General features: G+C 35.2%; 1 protein-coding gene across 1 annotated transcript; it reads left to right on the top strand.

Annotated features, from left to right (window-relative positions):
- Positions 1 to 19,157, top strand: LOC115620284 (retinol dehydrogenase 13). The gene is made up of 6 exons (XM_030513458.1): positions 1 to 98; positions 2,675 to 3,327; positions 4,877 to 4,940; positions 18,552 to 18,698; positions 18,772 to 18,918; positions 19,121 to 19,157. The coding sequence occupies exons 1-6, from the start codon at positions 1 to 3 to the stop codon at positions 19,155 to 19,157; spliced, it is 1,146 nt and encodes a 381-aa protein (XP_030369318.1).
- Positions 19,158 to 21,030: the final 1,873 nt, after the last annotated feature.

The following is a 21,030-nucleotide window of genomic DNA, read 5'->3' as shown; positions in this document are numbered from 1 at the left end:
ATGGAGCGCCTGCTAACCATATTCGAGCAGGCTGATCCCTTCTCAACCTGGTGGCCCACAATAGCTGCCGTTGTGGTTGGCATTGTTATTACCGTGCGGTGAGTGCGTCTGACAGACAACGGATGAGAATAAGCATGAGTATAAGGATGAGGATGAGATAGAGGTTGCGGTAGCGGTAGAGGTTGAGGTTGAAGTTGATGATGATTATGTCGGTGGGCCCCTCATACATTTTCATGAGCGCGAAAAAAGGAAACGCCACACTAACGATAAGATGTGGTCCCATTCGTGGCAAACTTTTGCGACGACTCTGTCGCCGGACACGTAAATAAATGTCGGGGCAAGAGTAAAAAAAAAATAAAATGAAAAATAAAAAACTCGTTTTGCGCGAAACTTTTTAAGTGGATTTCATAAAGAGCCACTGAACTGTGCCGGGAAGTGGCCGGCAAAAGAATAAAACGAAGAGCCAGATAGTACAGCGGAGTAAAAGTGCAGATAATATATAATATCTAAGGATTATATTGGTCACTGCTATTATATTTTCTTCATTTTTATTGCTGCACTTGCAGGTGCACGACCACAGTTGAGCGTGTGGGCGTCTGTCAGTGAATAATGGATGCTGCAATACTAGAGTAATACAACTTGGCACCAAATGTGGCAAAAGCTGCAAGAAAAATATTTATTAAGTGCTTCAGTCATGTCACACAGATTTCAATCGCACACACACACACACACAATGTCGCTCAATAGTTAAGCAATTGCTTAGAAAGCGTATTAGTCCCCTGTACCCAAAGGTTGAAAAGGGCATATACGGTTTGTGCAAAGCATTTAACAGGGACAAGGACACACTCTCATATACTTAATCACCACATGTTTGTCTATCTACTATACTTATATACTTATTATTTATTTAATATATCAACAAATAGTGCTGTCAATGTTGTCAAGTTATAACTAAAACTTAAAAAGTAAGTAAGTCTCAAAAAAAACTATACAATAATGCCTATTACACGCTGGGGGAATTTTATTTACAATTGGGACCGGAATAAGTATAAAGGACAGTTTTGATAGAATTCAGAGAGCATTCTGCCGAGAGTAAATGAGATCATTATATTTAGAACAAATGACCCGAAAACGATTGTGAAACGAACATGAACATTAGATTCCACTTAGCTTAAAAAAATGTCTCCTATGCAAACAAATAGGTGTTATCCAAATCTGTATATCCTTAAGTAAAGTTATTAGTGAAACAACTATGCTCCATTATAAATCAGTCCTGCTTCTACTATGCGGGCATATAACAACGCAGACAACAGATCGGTGGAAGTATGTTTGCGTATAGAGTATTTCACAGTCGGGCTTGTTTGCCCGCTCAAAAAGAAAATTACTGAACGTCTTGATTTTTAAGGGAATATACTTTTTTGAAGTGATTTTTTTTTAACCATTACCACGAAACTTGGTAATGAAACTTGATAAAACTATGTTCTAAGTTAATTCAAATGCAATGGAAGTTTTAAAATTGAAAATCAATTTAAAATGAAACAATAAAGTTCAAAATGCAACTTTTTAAGAAAAAGTGATATTTGTGTGTCTGCATTTTTTTTTGTTAGTTTGATTTAAGAACCAAAACTGAAGGTCTCAAGAACAATAATTGCATTTCACTACTTCCATTCCCATTTTATTTTCACTCATCCAAGGCCAACTCTGGACATTAAAATAACTGAATCTGAAGAGAATGGAAGTTTTTGGGGTTGTAGGGTTACTTTCCGACCATTTCACGTTTTCTGCTGAGCTTTAAAGATTATAAAGAGAGGGAATGCTTCCTTTATTATTGTCCACCACTTAACAGGGTCAGGCTCATTGCTCTAGAGCAACCTTTCCTAAATGCTCTAAAAACTGAAATAAAAACTGCAATTAGTAGTGGACCTATAAAAACAATGGAATTATTTGCAGCCATCCCAACTGAATTTTGTCAAAGCTTGCCTTAACCTTTATTTGATGTGCAGCCCAAAAAATCCCCATTCTTCGAAAGTAAATAATAATAAATAAGTGATATAAATTCAGAAACAATTAAATCAAGGCATTTTTTCTCAATTTACATCTGTCACCTGATAGTAGATAGTTCTATTCTATATATTCCATACAATGGATGGTCCATTTTCAATCTTCAGTTGACAAAAGGAAATGTATTAAAATCGAATTAAAAAAACACCTGAATTTTTGGTCCCTTTGTTAATATGACAGAATTCTAAAAATTCACATATTTTGGAAACAAACTTTTACCTGCTAGTTTTATTTGGCCACCCATTATCCGTATCTGAATCACAATGCAGTTCAAAAAGTGTGTAGTCTGCAAAGCAAATAAATAAACAAAATGGTTGAAAAGCCAACAATTCCGTTCAAAATTGCATTTTTGCTAGCTTTAAACAAAATTCCAAACATTTGAGCCATGTAGAAATTGCATTTAAATTGGAATAAAGTCGAAGCGCCCTTCGAAAATGTGTGGCAGTGTACATGAATTAGATATATGGCTTAAAGCAGCGTGGCTGTGAGAGTTCAACTTGCCGAGCTATGTGGGTCAAGTGTATTAAACGGCCATTAATGAGTTGCTGAACTGCAGAACTGATGGCAATTGGAGGGCAACGAGCATTAAACATTTTCACGATTTGCATTACAGGACGCTGATGAGCGGTCAACGCTGTCCCAACGATAATCAAATCAACGAGCAAATTGTCATCATAACGGGTGGCAGTGGCGGGATGGGCTTCGAAATAGCCAAAGCACTGGCCGGCCGGGGGGCACGCATCATTCTGGCCTGTCGCGACCTGAAGGCGGGCGAGCGTGCAGCCGCCATCATTAAGCGGGAGCTGGGCTGCCGCACCCCGCTGCAAGCGGGCCACAGCGGAAGTTCGCCGGCGGAACGGTACTTTGTGGAGGCACGGCAACTAGATTTACGCTCCCTGCGCAGCGTACATCAATTTGCTGGCCAGATAATGGCCGAGTTCGAGCGCATCGACGTGCTGGTGAACAATGCGGGCGTGGCATTCGCGAATACGCAGAACACAACCGAGGATGGCTTTGAGCCACATTTACAGGTAAACTATCTGGCCGGTTTTCTGCTGACACAACTGCTGCTGCCACACTTGAAACGGTCCGAACAGGGACGGGTTGTGTTTGTGTCGGCACATGCCCATGCCGCGGCCAAAATCGATTTCGACGATCCCCTCAATGTGGGCACCTGGTCGGTTAAATTTCATGCACGCGATGCCTTTGCACACTCCAAGCTGGCCGTGATTTTGGCCACACGTTGGCTGGCTCACGAACTAAAAGGTAGGTGGATGGTTGTCGCACTCAGAAAAATAATTATTTCCCTTTAAAAATCAATTGAATATTAAGATATGGTGGCGAAGGGAATTTTACGACCATTTGTTAGAATTTTGCAAACAATTTTAATATTTAATATTCCATGTTCACGTAAAAAAAAAGAAGTCAAGAACCAATTTCAATATATATTAGTTTTATAAAAAAAAATACGAACCTGTCCTGTTTCTAAAAAAATTTACTACATTTGGAAACTCAATATGAATTAGTAAGCTTCTTGCTTGCAACACTATTTTCTTTTTCATTTTACTTAATTTTTTCATAATAATTCCCTCTTAAATTTGTGTGTTTCTATTACTAATTAGCAATAAAGAGTTCGGGCTATAAGATCTCATATACTTCATATTCATCATATAAAGTATGTTTATAAATTTTATGAATGAAAGGGCAGTTTCTAATATGTAACAAAAGCAGGGGAACATTTTTATAAAAAGCCCGTACAATACTATTTTAGTGAAGTATTTTGAAATGGAGTATAATCAAAAAAGTTTTTTTCCCATTATCCGTTCTTGGCTAAAAGTTCAGAAAAAACTAACGCTCTTAGTTCTTATTTTTGTCATTCAAGAAATTCGTATTCTTCTTCTTTTAAGCAGTAAATAAAACAAATTTTATAACAATACTGCTCCTAATAATACATGGCATGGAATTTCTATAAATTTTTCAAAAGCAATTCAAAGCCAATACTAGTAGTTTCATTTTTGCTTTAAAGTGAATCATTTTGAAATTGAATATAAATACAAATTTGAATAACAATGGAGCTAAAATTGTTCATTCCCACAAAAAAACTAATTATATAATTTATGTTTTAAAATTTAAAAAAAACGGGGGAAATTACTATATGTAAATTAAACTTATCTCTTTGAGTTTTTCGATAGAAATGAAATGCATTTTCGATTATTTTAGAAAAACGAGCAAATTGATTTCTAAACAATTTTCGTTCTTTTCTCTGAGTCATATTTTTTTTGCATTACATTTGAACATTCCTTAGAATATTCTAAATGTTAAAAGCATTAATAGTATTAAATCGAATAATCAACTTAACTTTGTTTAGGTAAAGGATAAAGCACTCTATTTTATTGTAAAGCTCAAAGTGTTTTCATTAAATAATTTATTTAAAAGGAAACAATTTGAAGCTATTGAAATTAAAGAATTTTGTATATATCCCAGTTCAGTTCCATCAATGTTTAGAAACCCTTTTTTGTGGAAAAGCAAGCAAATATCTATGGGATTTCTAAAAGTGCACTGCTTAGGTAAAGAAAAATCATTTATAAAATGCGACAAGGGATATTGGTTCAATAATTGTCCAGTTTAGTAAGCAACTAAGTATTTTTGCTGAGTGTTGATTGGGGAGGGGGGTGAGGGGAAATGTTTATGTTGTTCGCTCCGTTTAATTTGCACAATTTGCTTTGTAAATTATTCAAATGTTAAACTCTGCTGGCCTGGGTTCGGCCAGCCGGCACGCATTTCCATTTTTAATGTCTCACTGATTTCCCCGCAGGTACCTCGGTCACGGTCAACTGTTGTACGCCCGGACTGGTGCGCGGCACCCGGCACCTGCGCAAGTGAGTATAAATGCAAGCAATACCCACAAATACCAAAAATCTCAACACCCAACACCCAATCCACCCTGCCAAATACAAAGTGTTGGCCCATTTTGTTGTTGCCATTGCCGTTCAAACCGAAATTGAAATTGAAACCAAAACCCAAACCCAAACCCAACCCGAACTCAAACTCTAACCCGAAAAGTGGCAGTCAGTGCAAAGTGCAACTAAATTTTAAGCTCATTTCGCATCACAGCAGCAAGGATTGTTTGTTGCGGGGGCAGGCGGGGGCATGAAGTTGCAAAAACTTTTGCACTTTCATTAGGCAAAGCGCGAGGAGCACATTTCATTTGCGGTCGGTGGTTAACGGTTGCCACCAACGCGTTGCAACGTGCGCTGCCGCCTGTTCTCGGCTTTTTAATGCAATCTGAAAAGTTGCTACATTGTGGGCGTAGTGCGCTTTTGACTTTTAATGGCGCATCCAAGGTAGACAGAGTACGTAGCACAGATTAAAATGCGCAAAAACCCATCAAGCTTTAATGTGAGATCCAGAGCCTACACAAATACAAATATAAATCGTGTGGGCAAGGAGAATATAAATAATTAGCAATGTAGGCAAGTCTATATTATTAGTTACATACGAAAGGGTGTTGTTTGTGGAGATTCTTTTTGATGTAGCTACAATCTTATCAAACAACTGCCAGCATATTTACATTTATAAAATCAAAGCACTGAACTGTTTGAGATAAAGCTACTAATTCCATATATCCGACAGTCCATACTTGAACGATTATTTCTATCGTGTTGTAAATTTTTCAGTACGTCCAAACATTTTTCGCTATACAAAAATCAAAATACAACTGATGAGCTATTTTTGCTTTTATGAACAGTTATGGGGGCCTAGTAGGAATCATACAATTTTAGTTTGTTTCTGACTCAACTCAGGACAAATTTTAAATAAAGATTCAGGAGATTTAAACAAATCAACAAACATTTGTAACATTATAAAAAGAAGACTACTTTTTCAACTTAAGTTGAACAATAGCATAATAAAATAAAATTAATAATGTAATATTTTTCAATAAACTGAATATAAGTTTATAATTTAAAATAAGCTTTATATGATCCTAATGGTCTTACTTCAAAACTATTGATCGATGTTCAGATGTACTAATAGTTACTGACACTATCAGCAATAGCTTTGCAGCTCTAAAATAGATATTTATTTAAATCATTTTGAAAATCTTATTAAAAACAAACATAACAAAATTGGAATTTCTTCTGAACAATATTAATAGAAACACATTCAAAGAACAAATTTACCATTTAACTTCCACTATTATATCACCAAAATGCCAGTTTGCGTAAAAAATAAGGCTTTTTTTATTAGGCGAGCATATTTTAACACTAGATGTTATAAAAAATTTTAAATTTCTTTTGGAAAGCAAAATTAAATCACTTCGTTTTTTTTACAATATTTAACATTTCTCATATTTTCCTTTTGCACATAATTTGTCTATTTAAAAAACATAGTGGGTTACACTAGTTTTTCAGCATTCAGTAAAGTTATAGTTTAGTTATCAGATGAACAGTTCTGTTCATGAAGAACCTCCTTCCAGCATAATTGTAGTTTTACTTTGTGACCATTGGACACAGTACATATACTTGTATAATAAACAAGCCCGCATGCCCTTTAGATATGCAGAAAAGTTGGAAAATTGTTAATGCATTAAACATGCATACAAGTTGGATAACCACAAATCTACACTGGTTGACATAATTGTACTGACAAGATCTTCGAAAATGCTTAATAAAAACGTGCCAGTGCGATATTGCATATTGCATATTGAAAACTGCATATTGAAAACTAATACTTTTTAAACAAAAAAGTATGCTAATTAATGTTATTGTTGCAACGATAAGTCCTATGACAGCTTAAATTAGACATTAGTCTACATATCAGGTTTGGTGTCCATAGCTGTAATTGTTCAAAACAGACAGACAGATGAACGATTCGACCCTTCATACATGCATCACATATATTATTCTATCCATTTTATATATTAAGCGTCTCATCCTTGGGATACACAGTATAAACATTAAATATAAATAGTAGTACTTCTTTTATAATAGTTTATTTTAAGATATTCAGGTATTCCAAAAGTTGAGTTCTTCAGCTCTCTCTCTTATTAACAAAGTACACCTTTTTTGAAAAATTGACTAGAGATAAAATATGATTATTATATATAGTAGTTTATAACAAATCCAGGTTCCAGGGCTTTTTATAACAAAGTATAAAAATAGGTATTGGCAGAGCCAAAAAAGTATATAAAATACAATAAAATGTCCTCACACAACATACATTTATTTGAAACCGATATTTATTTTTTTTTCTAAAAATTAGCGTTTTTTAAAATAGTCTTTCTTTCATTCACAAAGATCGTTTCATTATTATTATTTGTATTTGGAAAAAGATAAGTTATATCTCGACTTCAATCACACTTCCTTCACTATCCGTTTTCGATTTATAAAAAAAGCAATACTCGCATATAAAAGTTGGACGTTGAAAGTTTTTGGCCTTATTAAGCAGTCTGGTCCAAATGCCGGTGGTGTCTAGTGTATGTCTGTATGTGAGAATGGGAAAAGAGTCCTTGCACAAAACATAGAAAAGGACGTGCAAACATGACAAACAGTTGCAAATTGCGGCAGCACAAAAGGACGAATGACAGCAACAAAAAGAGGAGGATTTCGAGGAAGAGAGCCAACAGCTGCATTAACTTATGGGTGCAGCAAACGATGCTGCCAGACAGATGAGCAAGCGATGCTGCCACTGAGAATACAACAGTCAATACACTCACACACACACACACACCCACACACACACACACTCATACCCCCTCAAACACATCCACATGCACAATTTGGCTCAATTTCAAAGTTGGACGCCGCTGCTTATGCAACGCAAGTGAAATGCGGTAATTAAAATGCCAAGCAATACATGCAGATAGAGATGTGCGTGAGTGATCGCGAAATCGTGAAAACCCGTGTGTTTTTTTTTTTGATGAAGACGAAGCACAATAAATACAGTGAAACGTTGAATGAAAATGAATCACGAAATACAAAACCAAGGCGAACTGTAAAGGATTTATTTACATGCATAAATCTTACACGCCTTGATCTGCCTAATAGTAAAAATTATAAAAATATTTCCATACATTAAACTCAATAGATAATTTAATAGTTATCAGTTTAGTTTTATTAAATAGTAGAAAGAATACATTAAATATTACGACTCAATCTTAATTGATTGCTTCTAAAGAGATGCAAATTAATCTCGTTTGTAATAAATACTTTTTTAAATTTGAATTCCCAGGGATAATAGCGTTATATAGATACACACATTTTAATTTCTGAAACCTTAACTCTGTTCTTAATAAAGAAAAAGCGTAGCACACTTCTCAGCAACATTTGCTTTCTTTGAATTTATTTCTGTTAATTTGAAATTAATTTCATTAATTTGTTCTAAATTATGTATATATCTGTTAGTTATAGCCTAACAAGCAAATAAAAACTTTAAAAACCCTAAACAATTTGCAACTATAAAAATATAGGTAAATATCGTGAACTATCTGTCCCATATCTGCCGTGAAAGCATTCTTTTTTACGCTCACATCTCGAGTTGCGGGGCAAGATGCCAGGCAAGTGTCTATTTGTGTGGACCCGTGCGGGCTCAAGCAATCACAATTGCCTACAACTTTGGATGCGTCAACAATTTATATGCAGCCACCCAGCCCCCAACCCCCCTACCCTCACCCCACTCCGACTAAAGTTCAACATTGCATTGCACTCTCTCTCTCTCTGTCCATCTTCCTGTCTCTGTCTCGCTTTCTATTTGGCAGCATTTGAGGGAGTCAACGTCGTGTTGTTTTGAGTTATTGCCCAGGCACGCGCTGCTGACAGTTCTTGTTGTTACCGTTGTTGCTATTGTAGTTGCTACTATTATTTTATTGTTGTTTTTGCAGTTGCTGGGGGTCGTCAAGCGACGAGTTCAAGTGACAAGTGGCCGCCACTCTTGGCCCCAGTCCCTAATGGTGGCTCCGAAATTAATGTGAGATTTATTGATGCCACCTCCCCCTCTTCCTCATCCTCATCCTCACCCACAGCACTCAGCGAGGAAGCTGGAACTTTTTGTCAGTTATTAATGAGGCTCCCAGCCGTGGCTGTCATGCCATCAAAGTTACGAGAAAATCATTTTTCAACAGATCAAGTCATTTGAAAATTGGCCAAAAAGGTTGATCGGGAAAGAGCTCAACAGATGTGAGCCAAATAAAGAGATTAGTTAATTGTGTGCGACCACATATTCTCATATATACATACTTATATATTAATCATTTAACCTTGCAGTTTAAGGCTTGCAATTCCCTTTCTGTGTCAAATCAATTAAGCCAACTTTCAAAACAATTGATGTGTGTGGGTTCAGAAATGTTTAAAGGACATTCAAAATTTGAAATGGTCTGGACTTTATACTTACTTTATAGTTATTAACTGGAGACATGAAAACTTTTTTCAATAATTGCTACTATTTTTAATGGTAGTACTTATAAGCTTGACACGTTTGTGTGCAAATTATTATCTTGTCTGATTAGGTAATCGCACCGAATTTTATTTGAGTTTTCTGAACAATATACTTTCAAATATACTTTCAATATACTTTCAATATACTTCCAATACAAAATTTTAGTTCGAAATTCCAAGAATCACGGGAGTTAGAGATGCAATTTGCATGGGAGAGTGGAGAGGGAGGGAAATTCCAAAATACACATTTTCTGAGTATTCACATAAGGCATCTTGGACTAAAATTTGGTGTTCCTAGGTCTTTTAGTCTCCGAGATATAGGCGATTATACGAATGGAAAATCGGGAAAACCCCCATAGAGGGGAAGTGGGGGGGAAAATCAAAAAAATAAAACAAACTCGTATAGATTACACACATAAGGCATCTTTGTGCATAATTTGGTGTCTCTATCTCTAATAGTCTCGAGGTCCAGGTGTTCATACGGACGGACAGACAGACGGACAGACAGACAGGGCTAGATCGACTCGTCTCGTCATGCTGATTTCATATACAGAGTATAAATACAGTCCCTAAGCCGCTGCAATGTCATTGAAATTTTCACATATTTAATGAACTCGTGCCATATTTGAAGTTGAATAAAAATTTGGCAGAAAGCGCTAAAGTAACGCCTCTTCAGGTAATCATTATTATCCATCAGTGGGGGCAATACACTCCTCATGGGTGAGGGGAAAAATGTATGCATTTATCACCCTTTTTGACTTGTGGGTCACAGCATCCGGTTGAAAACGCAATTCAACCGCGATTTAAGTGTCAACCACAGCCACCACGAAACTAACACAAGAAGTTCAACCACAGTGGAATTTTTACTCAACTCGTGGAACTGAAAATAAGGAGGTGGAATATTTTAATCCAAATGCAAAACAAGTGTATAGTCCCAATAATATATATTATGTAGCGGCATAGTATATTGTGACATTTCAATCAAAATCTGTGCACTATATTACAAGTATATATGTATATGTATACTGTCTTGATAACGATTTATACAACAAAGTTCTAGTTCAACCCTTGGGACGGAGAGAGGGAGGCACATACAAGAGTTTAAATGGCGTGACTTTGAATTTTCACTTCTTAGTCTAGCCGTACTGCAACCATGAGACGTCGATGTCCCCATAACTGCTGCGACATTCCAAAAAATCATCATTCAACCTATTACAAAAATATATATGTATATATCACATACTAATTAAATATAGTACGAATGAGTATGCCTGCATAAAGAACACAAATAGTCTTCTTTGAAGTAAGAATGCTTAAGAAAACCCAAGATGGAGAAGAGAGGAGGAGAAAGAGAGTGAAATAGAGAGTGAAGAGAGAGAGAGAGAGAGATAGAGAGAGAGAAGACGATGCGTACTCCTTCTTTCTAACAAATGAACACTTGTGACAGTTGAAATAAATACGTTGATCCTTGATTGAAAGGCCGCTCAATTTCAAAGCCAGCACACTCGACTAAACAAAAAACAAACTTATTAACGCAGAAGTAAATACGCTTCAGCAAAATACACAATTCGATAGTAATAAATGAAACCTACCAATATTGTTATGAAAAATTGTACAAGTACACACAAAATCGCTTCACACTCCTCCCTACAGCACAAACCCGCTTCCAACATTCGCACATACTTGGCTAAAAGTTGAGCTGCCATAAACCAGAAAATCATAATCCATCACAGACACAAATTGTAATGTTCATATATGTATATGCATGTATGTATGTGTGTATGTATATGTGTAACATTGTTAACATGCGTCATTACAATTTGCAAAATGCCAATGCCAAATGCGAAAGCGGTACAAAAGTAAAAACAAAAGGCAACAAAAGAATGAAATCAAATGCCTGGTGCCGGCACGTGGACCATTCGTTAGGCAGGCCGCAAAAACGTACAAATCATTTGGACATAAAACGCAGCACCTTGACAGCAGCAGGACGAGTCCTGGCACGGCCTATGGCCAGAGCTAGAGCAGGCACGTGACCTAGACGTAACGCCAAGAACCAAACACACAGACACAGACACACACACACACACACACACACACACGTGCACACACTAAGGGACAACAGTGTTGGCAGCAATAAAACATCAAATGAACAACGGAAGCAGCTTGAACTACACGTGGGGGTGTGTGTGTGTGTGTGTGTGTGAGTGCTGGCCCATGTATGTCTTCCTCGAGACATATGTAACATACATGCATTTACTTCCTGTCCATTGGCTGGCAACCTGCCCGAACACCCACTCCACTCTAAGAAATAATATTTGAACTTTTAAATTAAATACTTCCACAAATTTCACACTCACAACAATTCAGGACAGAAATCCTCGTTCTAAATTTTGTACATTTTAAAATAATCCTATCACTATTTAAACCAAATTCATTGAAATATAGTGTTGCAATGGACACTTAAAGGCAATGCTAAATTTCTCTAAAAACAATTAAATTACGACCATTTTTATCGAATTCGGCAACAGAGAAAGATCCTAATTGATATTAAATTTCAAAATAGACAGCAACCTAAAATATACTGCCTTCTACAAGAATAATCCACGAGCTACAATTAACACTCAAAAACCATTTTTAAAAACTATCTTGCTTTTGCTTTAATTTATTAGTAACGACAATATTATATAAGCAGCCGTCATATGAAATATAAATTGTGATTATTAAACTCGTAACTATTTATTTTATTAATTTTATTTATTTTATATATTTTATATATTTTATTTATTTTATTTATTTTATTTATTTTATTTATTTTATTAATACAAATTATAATAATAATATATAAACTAAAAAATGCCAACTATTACCCGATTCGCAGCCAAATGTTATCAGAGACGCTAACAAAAGTAGTATGTAGAGGAGGAAACTAAATTGTAATTAAGAGCTAATTATAATAATTAAAGAAACAGAAAGAGATAAAGAAAAATCTCCAAATTGTATTGCCCATCCGGTAAATTCCACCTTTCTACAGAACTCTATCACAAATAGTAAGTAGAGGAGAAAACTAAATTGTAATTAAGAGCTAATTATAATAATTAAGGAGACAAAAAGACATAAAGGCAAAGCTCCAACCCGGTGAGGGAAATAATATTTTGGTTTTATTTATTACCATTCTATTAAAAATTCTCTAGACTCATTAGAGTGCTTGTCTACTCGGATTCTTTGGCAAAAGGTAAAAGATTTATTCGACAATTGAAGAGAAGCCAGAGTATTGAGCCGGCAGACACAATTAATTAGCTAATTAAAGAGCTGCAGAGGTTTACAATCTGCTAGTACAGGTCCGTTTGCTCGCTTTGATTTTAAATTTCCTTTTATTTATTCTGCAATGGACTATTTCCATTGAATTTTCCAAATTCCAAATAAATTTCGATTTATCAAGCACACTTTTAAAAATAAGTGCTGCATGCGTTTTGGCCTCTCTTTTCTGTTTTGCTGGCATTGTTTGAAAAAATTTGTATAATAATTTAAGTATATCATAAAAGTTTAAACTATGGGCATAAATATTCTAACCAGGAATCGTGACTTCTTCCAAATAAATTTACAGCGAAATTTTTGTTTCCCATTTAATTCGAATGTCGCCCGAAACGAGTTGTTCAAACGTTTGCAGAAATAAATGCATATGGATGAATGGTTCTACATTAGCTTATAATTTTTAGTTTAAGTGTAAAATGCTTAATAATATTCCCTTGGATCGGTTTCGGCTGTTCGGCTCAAACGTTTCCCCTAACTTATTGCTTCTGGTTTTTTGAAGTGTCTGCATAGTCATCAACTTTTTGTTGCTCTGGTTGTTGTCATTATTGTTTTTGTTGTTGTTGTGCGAACACATTGCCTTTGCCTGCAACTTTGCGCACATGTTTTGCTTTTCAAAGTAGACTTCTTTTTACCGACTTTGTTGCAGCGTCAAATTGAACTTTTGTTATGCTGCTCACACATAGATACTCAGACACACACACCCATGCATACAAACAGGGCACCTCAATTCACACACACACACAGACACACTGTTTTAGAAAAGCCAGTTGAAGATAGCTGTGACTTTTTCTTTTCTACATATCTGCAGCGCATGTCAACAGAGCACTAGAGGAAAAACCTGCCACAGCCCTTCGTTCCCGGCCCGCCCATGCCACGTCCTGTCCATGTGCTGTCTGTCTTCTATCCTTCTCTCCTCGTTCTCCTCTACCGCCACTACTGTCTGCCAACTGCTGAAACAGCTGTCAAGCTCATCTATGCATTGCACTTTTTTTTATCGTCTTCTGGCCAACAACGCGCTTGGCATATCTGAGGGCCAGGCTGTCAGTCAGTTTGTTGCCATTGTTGTTGGTATTGTTGTTGAGCTGCCGTCATCTTTGTCGTTATTATTGATTGAAAAGCCAGTGCTGAAGAGCGTGTATTTCTTAAATTTGTGCATAACGACTCGTTTAGTTGTGCCATTTTCCAATCGGCATGCATCAACTTCCAGCTCATTGGGTTTCATGGCTCTAAGGCGCAATTATAGCTGCTATTGTTGACTCAACTACAGCTGACAACTGTGCGTATACGTAATGTGCAGTTGAAGTTCTACAAATCAATGCTGTAGCTGACGTTTCGTTGGCTTTAATTTTATGCTGCTACCGCAATACAAATATATATGTGCCGATTCCTTAAGTAAAATAGATAGAAATACCTTGTTTTTCTTCATTCCACCATTTTTAAGTTAAAGACGAACATCACAAATTTAAAGAGGTTGCTGAAAACTTACTTTTATTATTCAATTCTAAATAAGTTGCAGTTAATTTGTTCGTCATAACATCCAGAAGTGTTGAGCAATTTCCGTTCGGTTTTCTGTGTTTGCCAGGAAACTAAAAACTTAATTCATATTTGTATTATAAATATGAATGAAGTTGAGCTGATTGACCTAATATTCTAGTTCGAAACTTGAATAAACTTGCAAAAAAATCAAAATATTTTCTGTCATCGTTTATGTATATGTTTTAAGCAGCCAGCAATATTCTAAAATATCTTTTCTATATATATGAAAAGAAGTATTATTTCTTAAATTAATTTCAAGTTCTTTTCTTGAATAATTTTTTCATTTCTTATTTATTTAATATTATAATTTTTTCAACTTCTTTATGATAAATAGAGTCCTTTGTAATATGTATATATTTTTAATTATTAATTAATACAGCAATTTATTTTGTAATAGGGAAACAGTATATATTTTTAGTTATTAATTAATACGGCAATTTATTTTTTGTTATTAAAATATATAGCAAAATAATGCATTCCATTACATTATAGGAGTACTATTTAGTACTATTCCTTTGACAGTTAATCTGCATGTATGTCTATTATTTCTATTATTCATAATGGATTCTTTGTAACCATTACAGAGCTCATGCAATGCTTTTTGATACATACAAGTAAATGTAATTACTTTATTGTTGACACCAATTTAATGAGGAGTCCACAGTTTTCGACAGCATTTCCATATCTCATCAATTCTTAAAAACCCTCGTCAATTAAAACACGTTGAGCGCGAAATGCTTTTAATAATTAAACAGGCCAGCCGCCAACCACAAAACAATTTCATGCCACACTTTGGCAACATGTTCGATCACGTCAGCTTTGACATTCCCAAAGGTGGAGTAACAGTAACAAAATGACAATCCTTTTCAACTTAGAGCACCTCAATTGGCTCGAAACGAAACGGAAAAGCAAGAGAGAGAAAAATAAAAGACAAATATTCTGAAACGTCCCGGCCAATTGTGCGGCCAGTGAGTTATATTAGTTATACGTTTGTATGAAAATAAGGACTCACACTTGTTTGAAGAGGATGAGGGGCTCTCGCAAATTGCTTAGTAGCTGCTTTTTGTTGCTGTTGTTTCGCTTACAATGGCGGGACAGGTTCACCGACACTTGAACACGATAAAACGATAAATAAATAATTAATGCGTTTAACTTTTCCATTTACGCTTTTTCCGTGACTTGAGCATTAACTGCTTTTCATTTTCATTCATTTCATGGCAGCACACGAGCACACACACATACACACGCACACTCACAGACAAAAAGAACGTGTGTATCTGTGGTGCTCCTTTCAGCTTTTGTTGGTCCTTTCGACATTCATACCAGTCGCCCACTTGCGCTTTTATCTCTGCTCCAACCCTAAGCCATAGCCCCACCCACCCGTTCCTCCTCCGCCACTCAGCCACCCTGGGCCACAGCTCTGAGTGCATTTTTGAAGTGCATGGACAGCCAAAGGGGCTGCAGCTGGGTCTGGGCAAAAGTTCATGCACCTCTCGCCATTACCACGACCAGTCAGGCAGCCAACTGATTATGTATATAAAAATGCTCTCATCAGTATTGTCCTTAGGTGCAGATGTAACTGAACCTTTAGAGAGGCACCAAAAGCGAAACCACTGTTTTTCAATTTTCTTCTCATTTTACTTAATTTCCAAAATCGGTCAATAACAAAACCAATTTAAGCAAAGAAAATCAAGATCGCCATGTCGTTTGTCTGTGGAAATATTTTAAATCGTTGGCCTACACACATATATATGCGCAAGCCGACAAATAATTGAAGAATAGATTACAAAAACTCTGTAGTTATGGTGGAAATAGAAGTGTTTAAAATAATTGAAGCTATTTCAAACCATACTAAATAAAAATAAAATAAGTATTAGAAATATGCATAATTTACAATTTATTTTTAAATTGTTGAGTATTTTGGTGACCTTCCTCATAGTTATTTTTATTGTTTGGCCGGCTCGAGGTCAGAGTAAGAAAAACCAATTTATTTAATTTTCTTTTCTTTTTCCGATATATTTCGGTTACGCCACGGTAACCGTCTTCAGGGCAACTACAAAACATATAACATAATTAACATATTAAATGTTAATTTATATTTAGTTGCCCTGAAGACGGTTACCGTGGCGTAACCGAAATATATCGGAAAAAGAAAAGAAAATTAAATAAATTGGTTTTTCTTACTCTGACCTCGAGCCGGCCAAACAATAAAAATTTATTTTTAAATTTTATAATTTACAAAAATAATATACAATATAATATTTATAGTTAACCATTTATTTGCTGTACATTGAAAATAAAAAAAAAAAATAAACTCGTCCTTTCTCGGATCTGGATGACAACTTTGGTTATTCTAGCTTTTATAGTTTCTGAGATCCTTGCGTTCATCCAGACGGACGGCAGACGGACGGACGGACGGACATGTCTAGATCGATTTCTCTCGTCATGCTGATCAAGAATATATATACTTTATGGGGTCGGAGAAGCTTCCTTCTGCACGTTACATACTTTGCACAAACCTAATATACCCTTTTTACCCTACGGGTACAGGGTAAAAAAACCTTACAAGCTAGGAAAGCCTAAGTAGGAGGAATATAATCAAATAATAATATTATATGCCTTTCGAATAGCTATGCCCTGTCTCACAGCCTAGTCTGGTCAGAGGCGCCAATAGACCTACCAATATAAAATGAAAAAACTGAACAGAGAGAAGAAGCTTAGAATTAATTAAAAGCTTTTTTAAAAAACAAAGAATAATAAAATTGAATCTCAGATAGATTAATATACAATAAAAAAAATAATTGTAAAATATATTTAGTCTACAAATTGTTTAATAATAGTAAAGATTCCATGGCAGCTTACAAAGGTGATTAGGTTTCGAGAAGAAAGCACCTCCTCTTTCGGCGAAAAATAACTTTGAGCTAACATTAAATTATTATTATTTAATGATCGCAGCTGCGTGTTGTGATCATTGCTAAATTTTCTATTTTGACAACTGGGGCTTACTGAGGTACTAGCAATTGTGCAATATTTTGAATGTTAAGTGACATATGTTTATTTAATAGTTAGTGAGAGGTCCTATAGTTAGTATAGTTATACTAATGTTATCGTAGAGTTCAACATGTTTGTATTCAAAGAAATTGAAATGCAAAGTTTTTCACAGATTATTAAGCGGATCTGAAGAGTAATTTACGATTAAAAACGAAACTAAAATCAACAGTTCAAATGCTAAGCTACTCAGGACTCAAAACATAAGAAAACCCAAACGCATAAATTATATTTTTATGTACTTTTAAGTTAAAAGAAAAGTAGAAACTAAATAGCAAAAATAAGCATGATAAAAAATTCCTAAAAGCAGTCTTGATTTTCTAGTGAAATCATGTTGGTTCGAAAATCGCGCAGCTTAACTTAGCAGCAGCTTAAAGTTCCACAAACTATATATATTAAGGCCAGGGCGCGTTAGTTCTAACCCTTTTAAGCCTCACTAACCGAAACCGCAAATAGCCAAAAGTGATTTAAATCTATTTTGTTTGAATATTAACACGTTTACATTTAAAAACATTTATTCAAGCAATTCTCGCTATAATTGTTTAATTAGCTTATTATATTATTTTTACATTTTCTCACCCCATAGTATTTCCATTTCTCAATCAAGAAGTCGACTAATTTGAAAAGCAATTATCGCTTTAATAGTTTTATACGTTTATTATATTATTTTTACATTTTTATTGCCCCATAGTGTTTCCATTTGACAATCAAGAAGTCAACTAATTTGAAAAGCAATTCTCGGTATAATTGATTTATTAGTTTAATCTATTATTTTCAATTAGCCTATTATATTTTTTAAACATTTTATTCACCCCATAGTGTTTCCATTTCACAAGCAAGGAGTCGACTGAAAATGGTTGAAATAGTTGAAATGTATTTCACCTTTCGTTTAACTATTGAAAAACTGTTGTAGAGGGCAAGAAGCTATTTAGTTTTGTCCCATTGTTTGTTAAAACTTGGCCAATGTGCTTGCTGTGTTGGCCATAATTGAAAGTTTCATTAAAACAATTCCAAGAGAAAATTGGCTGGCAAATTTTTGCCAGTTTATAAAACAACCATACCATTCCCTCACAGTCCATGTCGAGCAGCGTTTGCCCTCCTTTTGTGTTTTAATTACAATGAAAATTAAATTAGCCAACTTTCGTCTTATCTTTCGCGCAGCTCGCCGCTAATGTCCGCCATTTGTGTCAAAGTGATCACATACCCCTGGATGTGGCTGTTCATGAAGAATGCCTGTGATGGGGCGCAGTGTGCCATACGCCTGGCCACGGATCCGCAACTGAAGCAAGTCTCCGGCGAGTATTTCAAGTAAGTTTTCGTTCAAGTAGCGCATTAGGCGCATTCTCTTTTATTAAAAAAAAATTGCTCCATTCTTTGGCAGTGACTGCGAAATTGCGCCAACTTCGGAGGCTGGCCAGGATAAGGAATTAGCCAAGAAATTGTACATGCAGACGATAAAAACGCTTCAGCGCATTACCAAACTAACTGTAGACAAGGAGACGCCGCCACAGACAGAGCAACAGCCGCAGCCGCAGCCGCAGCCAGGGCCAGACCCAGAACCAGAACCAGAGCCAAAGGCAGCACTTTAGTGATTTATGCTTGGCACGCGAAGGCGGCACTACGGAAACTGCAACATGCCGACTTTACTGAAACTTTCAGGCTGCTACTGCAACTCCAACTGCCGCAGTAACTGCCTCGATTTGCATTTCGTTTAACAATTGCCGCATTAGGCGACGGAACCAAACCGGCTACCAGCCAGCCACTTAGCGACATTTCTTTTAATACTTACTATAAATACTATATATGTACATATACATATTTCTATGTAGTTATATAAGTATAGGTGCTACGAGAGCAACTAAAGTTGCAGCTGAAGTTGAGGCTGCGGCTTATTTATATAGAAATAAATGTACCTTTAATGCGCCAGCGAGTGAAAATGTGTGTTGAGTGGACTCTAAAAGTTATAGCAGAACTTTAGAACTTGGCAAAAAAATTACAGCAGATTTATATTTGCAGCGTGAGGACATTTTCCTTAAGCGTCTGCTCAAGATAAAATATTATTCAAAATTTAAATAGAAAAACAAATTCCAAATACCAAATAAAAAAAAATAAAAATTCCAAATAAAAACTTTCTAAATTTTTAGATAATAAGTAAAGCAATTTAAACTGAAACAGATTAAATGATTAAAGAAAAGAGCACATTTTCTTCTCGAAATGAAGTATAGTCTTATATGATATTGATTTATACTAGATTCGAGAAAACTAAAGCATGAAAAATACGTATAAATATGAAGTACAAAATATTTCATTCCCCTCTTTCTAAGTGTAGTATTTATAAAATAAGCTTTCTCACTATGAACTGATGGTTCCAATTATAGTATTTTTTGTCATTAATGCTCTAATCCTATTTATCTGCAAACTTGTAATAATCATATGATAGTGGATTTGAACGCTTTACCATCGGTCCTGGGATGCGACATCATATCTGTGTCATGAAAGGCGCCGTGCTAAAGTATTTTGGTTTGCAATGTTTTGAAGCAAAATCAACTAATAAAGAAGAAATTTCTCTAAATGTTTAATTGCAGCCAATTGTGCGATAACCATGTGCTTTTTATAAGTATATGCATATTTACATATGAACGGACCAAACAAGATTTTCAAACACTTACACACAATTTAAGCGACAACATGACTGTAAAGATTGAAATTCAAATGTATACTAATGTTTATCGACAAATTTAAATTGAATGGAAAACGAATTATGTTCAAAAGAAGGTATTTATGTAATCGAATTATGGTTACACAATGTAGAAGCTGGTCGTCAATACAACGCGAAATCGAAACTCGCGGAAACTCACAAAAATTAATCTGTAAATTAGCTTAAGCCGGTCGTTTTATCGCATGTATTAAATAATTACTCATCCATTATATAATTATCATTAAATTACAAATAAACCATAGCAAAGTATCCTTTCATTAAATTGTTTGGGCCCAGTGCTCTGGTCCTTATCGTGACCTTTGAGCGGTTGAAGACAAAGTAGCAAGTGAGCCACGACTTGCTTCACTTCTACGCCTATCCCAAGTAATTGAGCCCGTTGGAAAGTAGTAGGACTCCTACTTATAAGCTGCACTACTTTAGAAACAGCTCCAATTATGATTAAAAATTGGATCAAAGTTGAAGTTACCACAGAATTTTATGGAAATTTTAAAAATTAATTACCATCGTTTTTTTGCTACTAATATTGTTATTTAACATTTTTTAAATTGAATTTGTTAAACCATTTTATGTACTGTTTAGATTGCAATTAATATTATCACAGTTTGTTTTTATTACCCAGAAAGTATTTTAAAGCTGCTAATTTAACTAAAAGATTTTATTTAATCCAGGGGTGGAAAGATTTTTTTGGCCGATTTTTTACTATCAAATTATTTCCACTGTACAAACAATTTAATTTAAGATTTAAGAATTTGAAATTATGTTTTCTTACATAAATGATAAATTTTTATATACCCCTATATACAAGTACATACGTGTACATACTTTAAAATGATTGAAATCTAGATGAATAACACCGGCTGCGAAAAAAATAAAATGGCGTGCAAACGGGGATAAAAATATGTGATTTTTCTAATGGGTGCT

Source organism: Scaptodrosophila lebanonensis, unplaced genomic scaffold (genome assembly GCF_003285725.1).
Source record: "Scaptodrosophila lebanonensis strain 11010-0011.00,11010-0021.00 unplaced genomic scaffold, SlebRS2 tig00000024-arrow-pilon, whole genome shotgun sequence".
Taxonomy (NCBI): Eukaryota; Metazoa; Arthropoda; class Insecta; order Diptera; family Drosophilidae; genus Scaptodrosophila; species Scaptodrosophila lebanonensis.
This window is presented reverse-complemented; position numbering and strand designations above follow the sequence as displayed.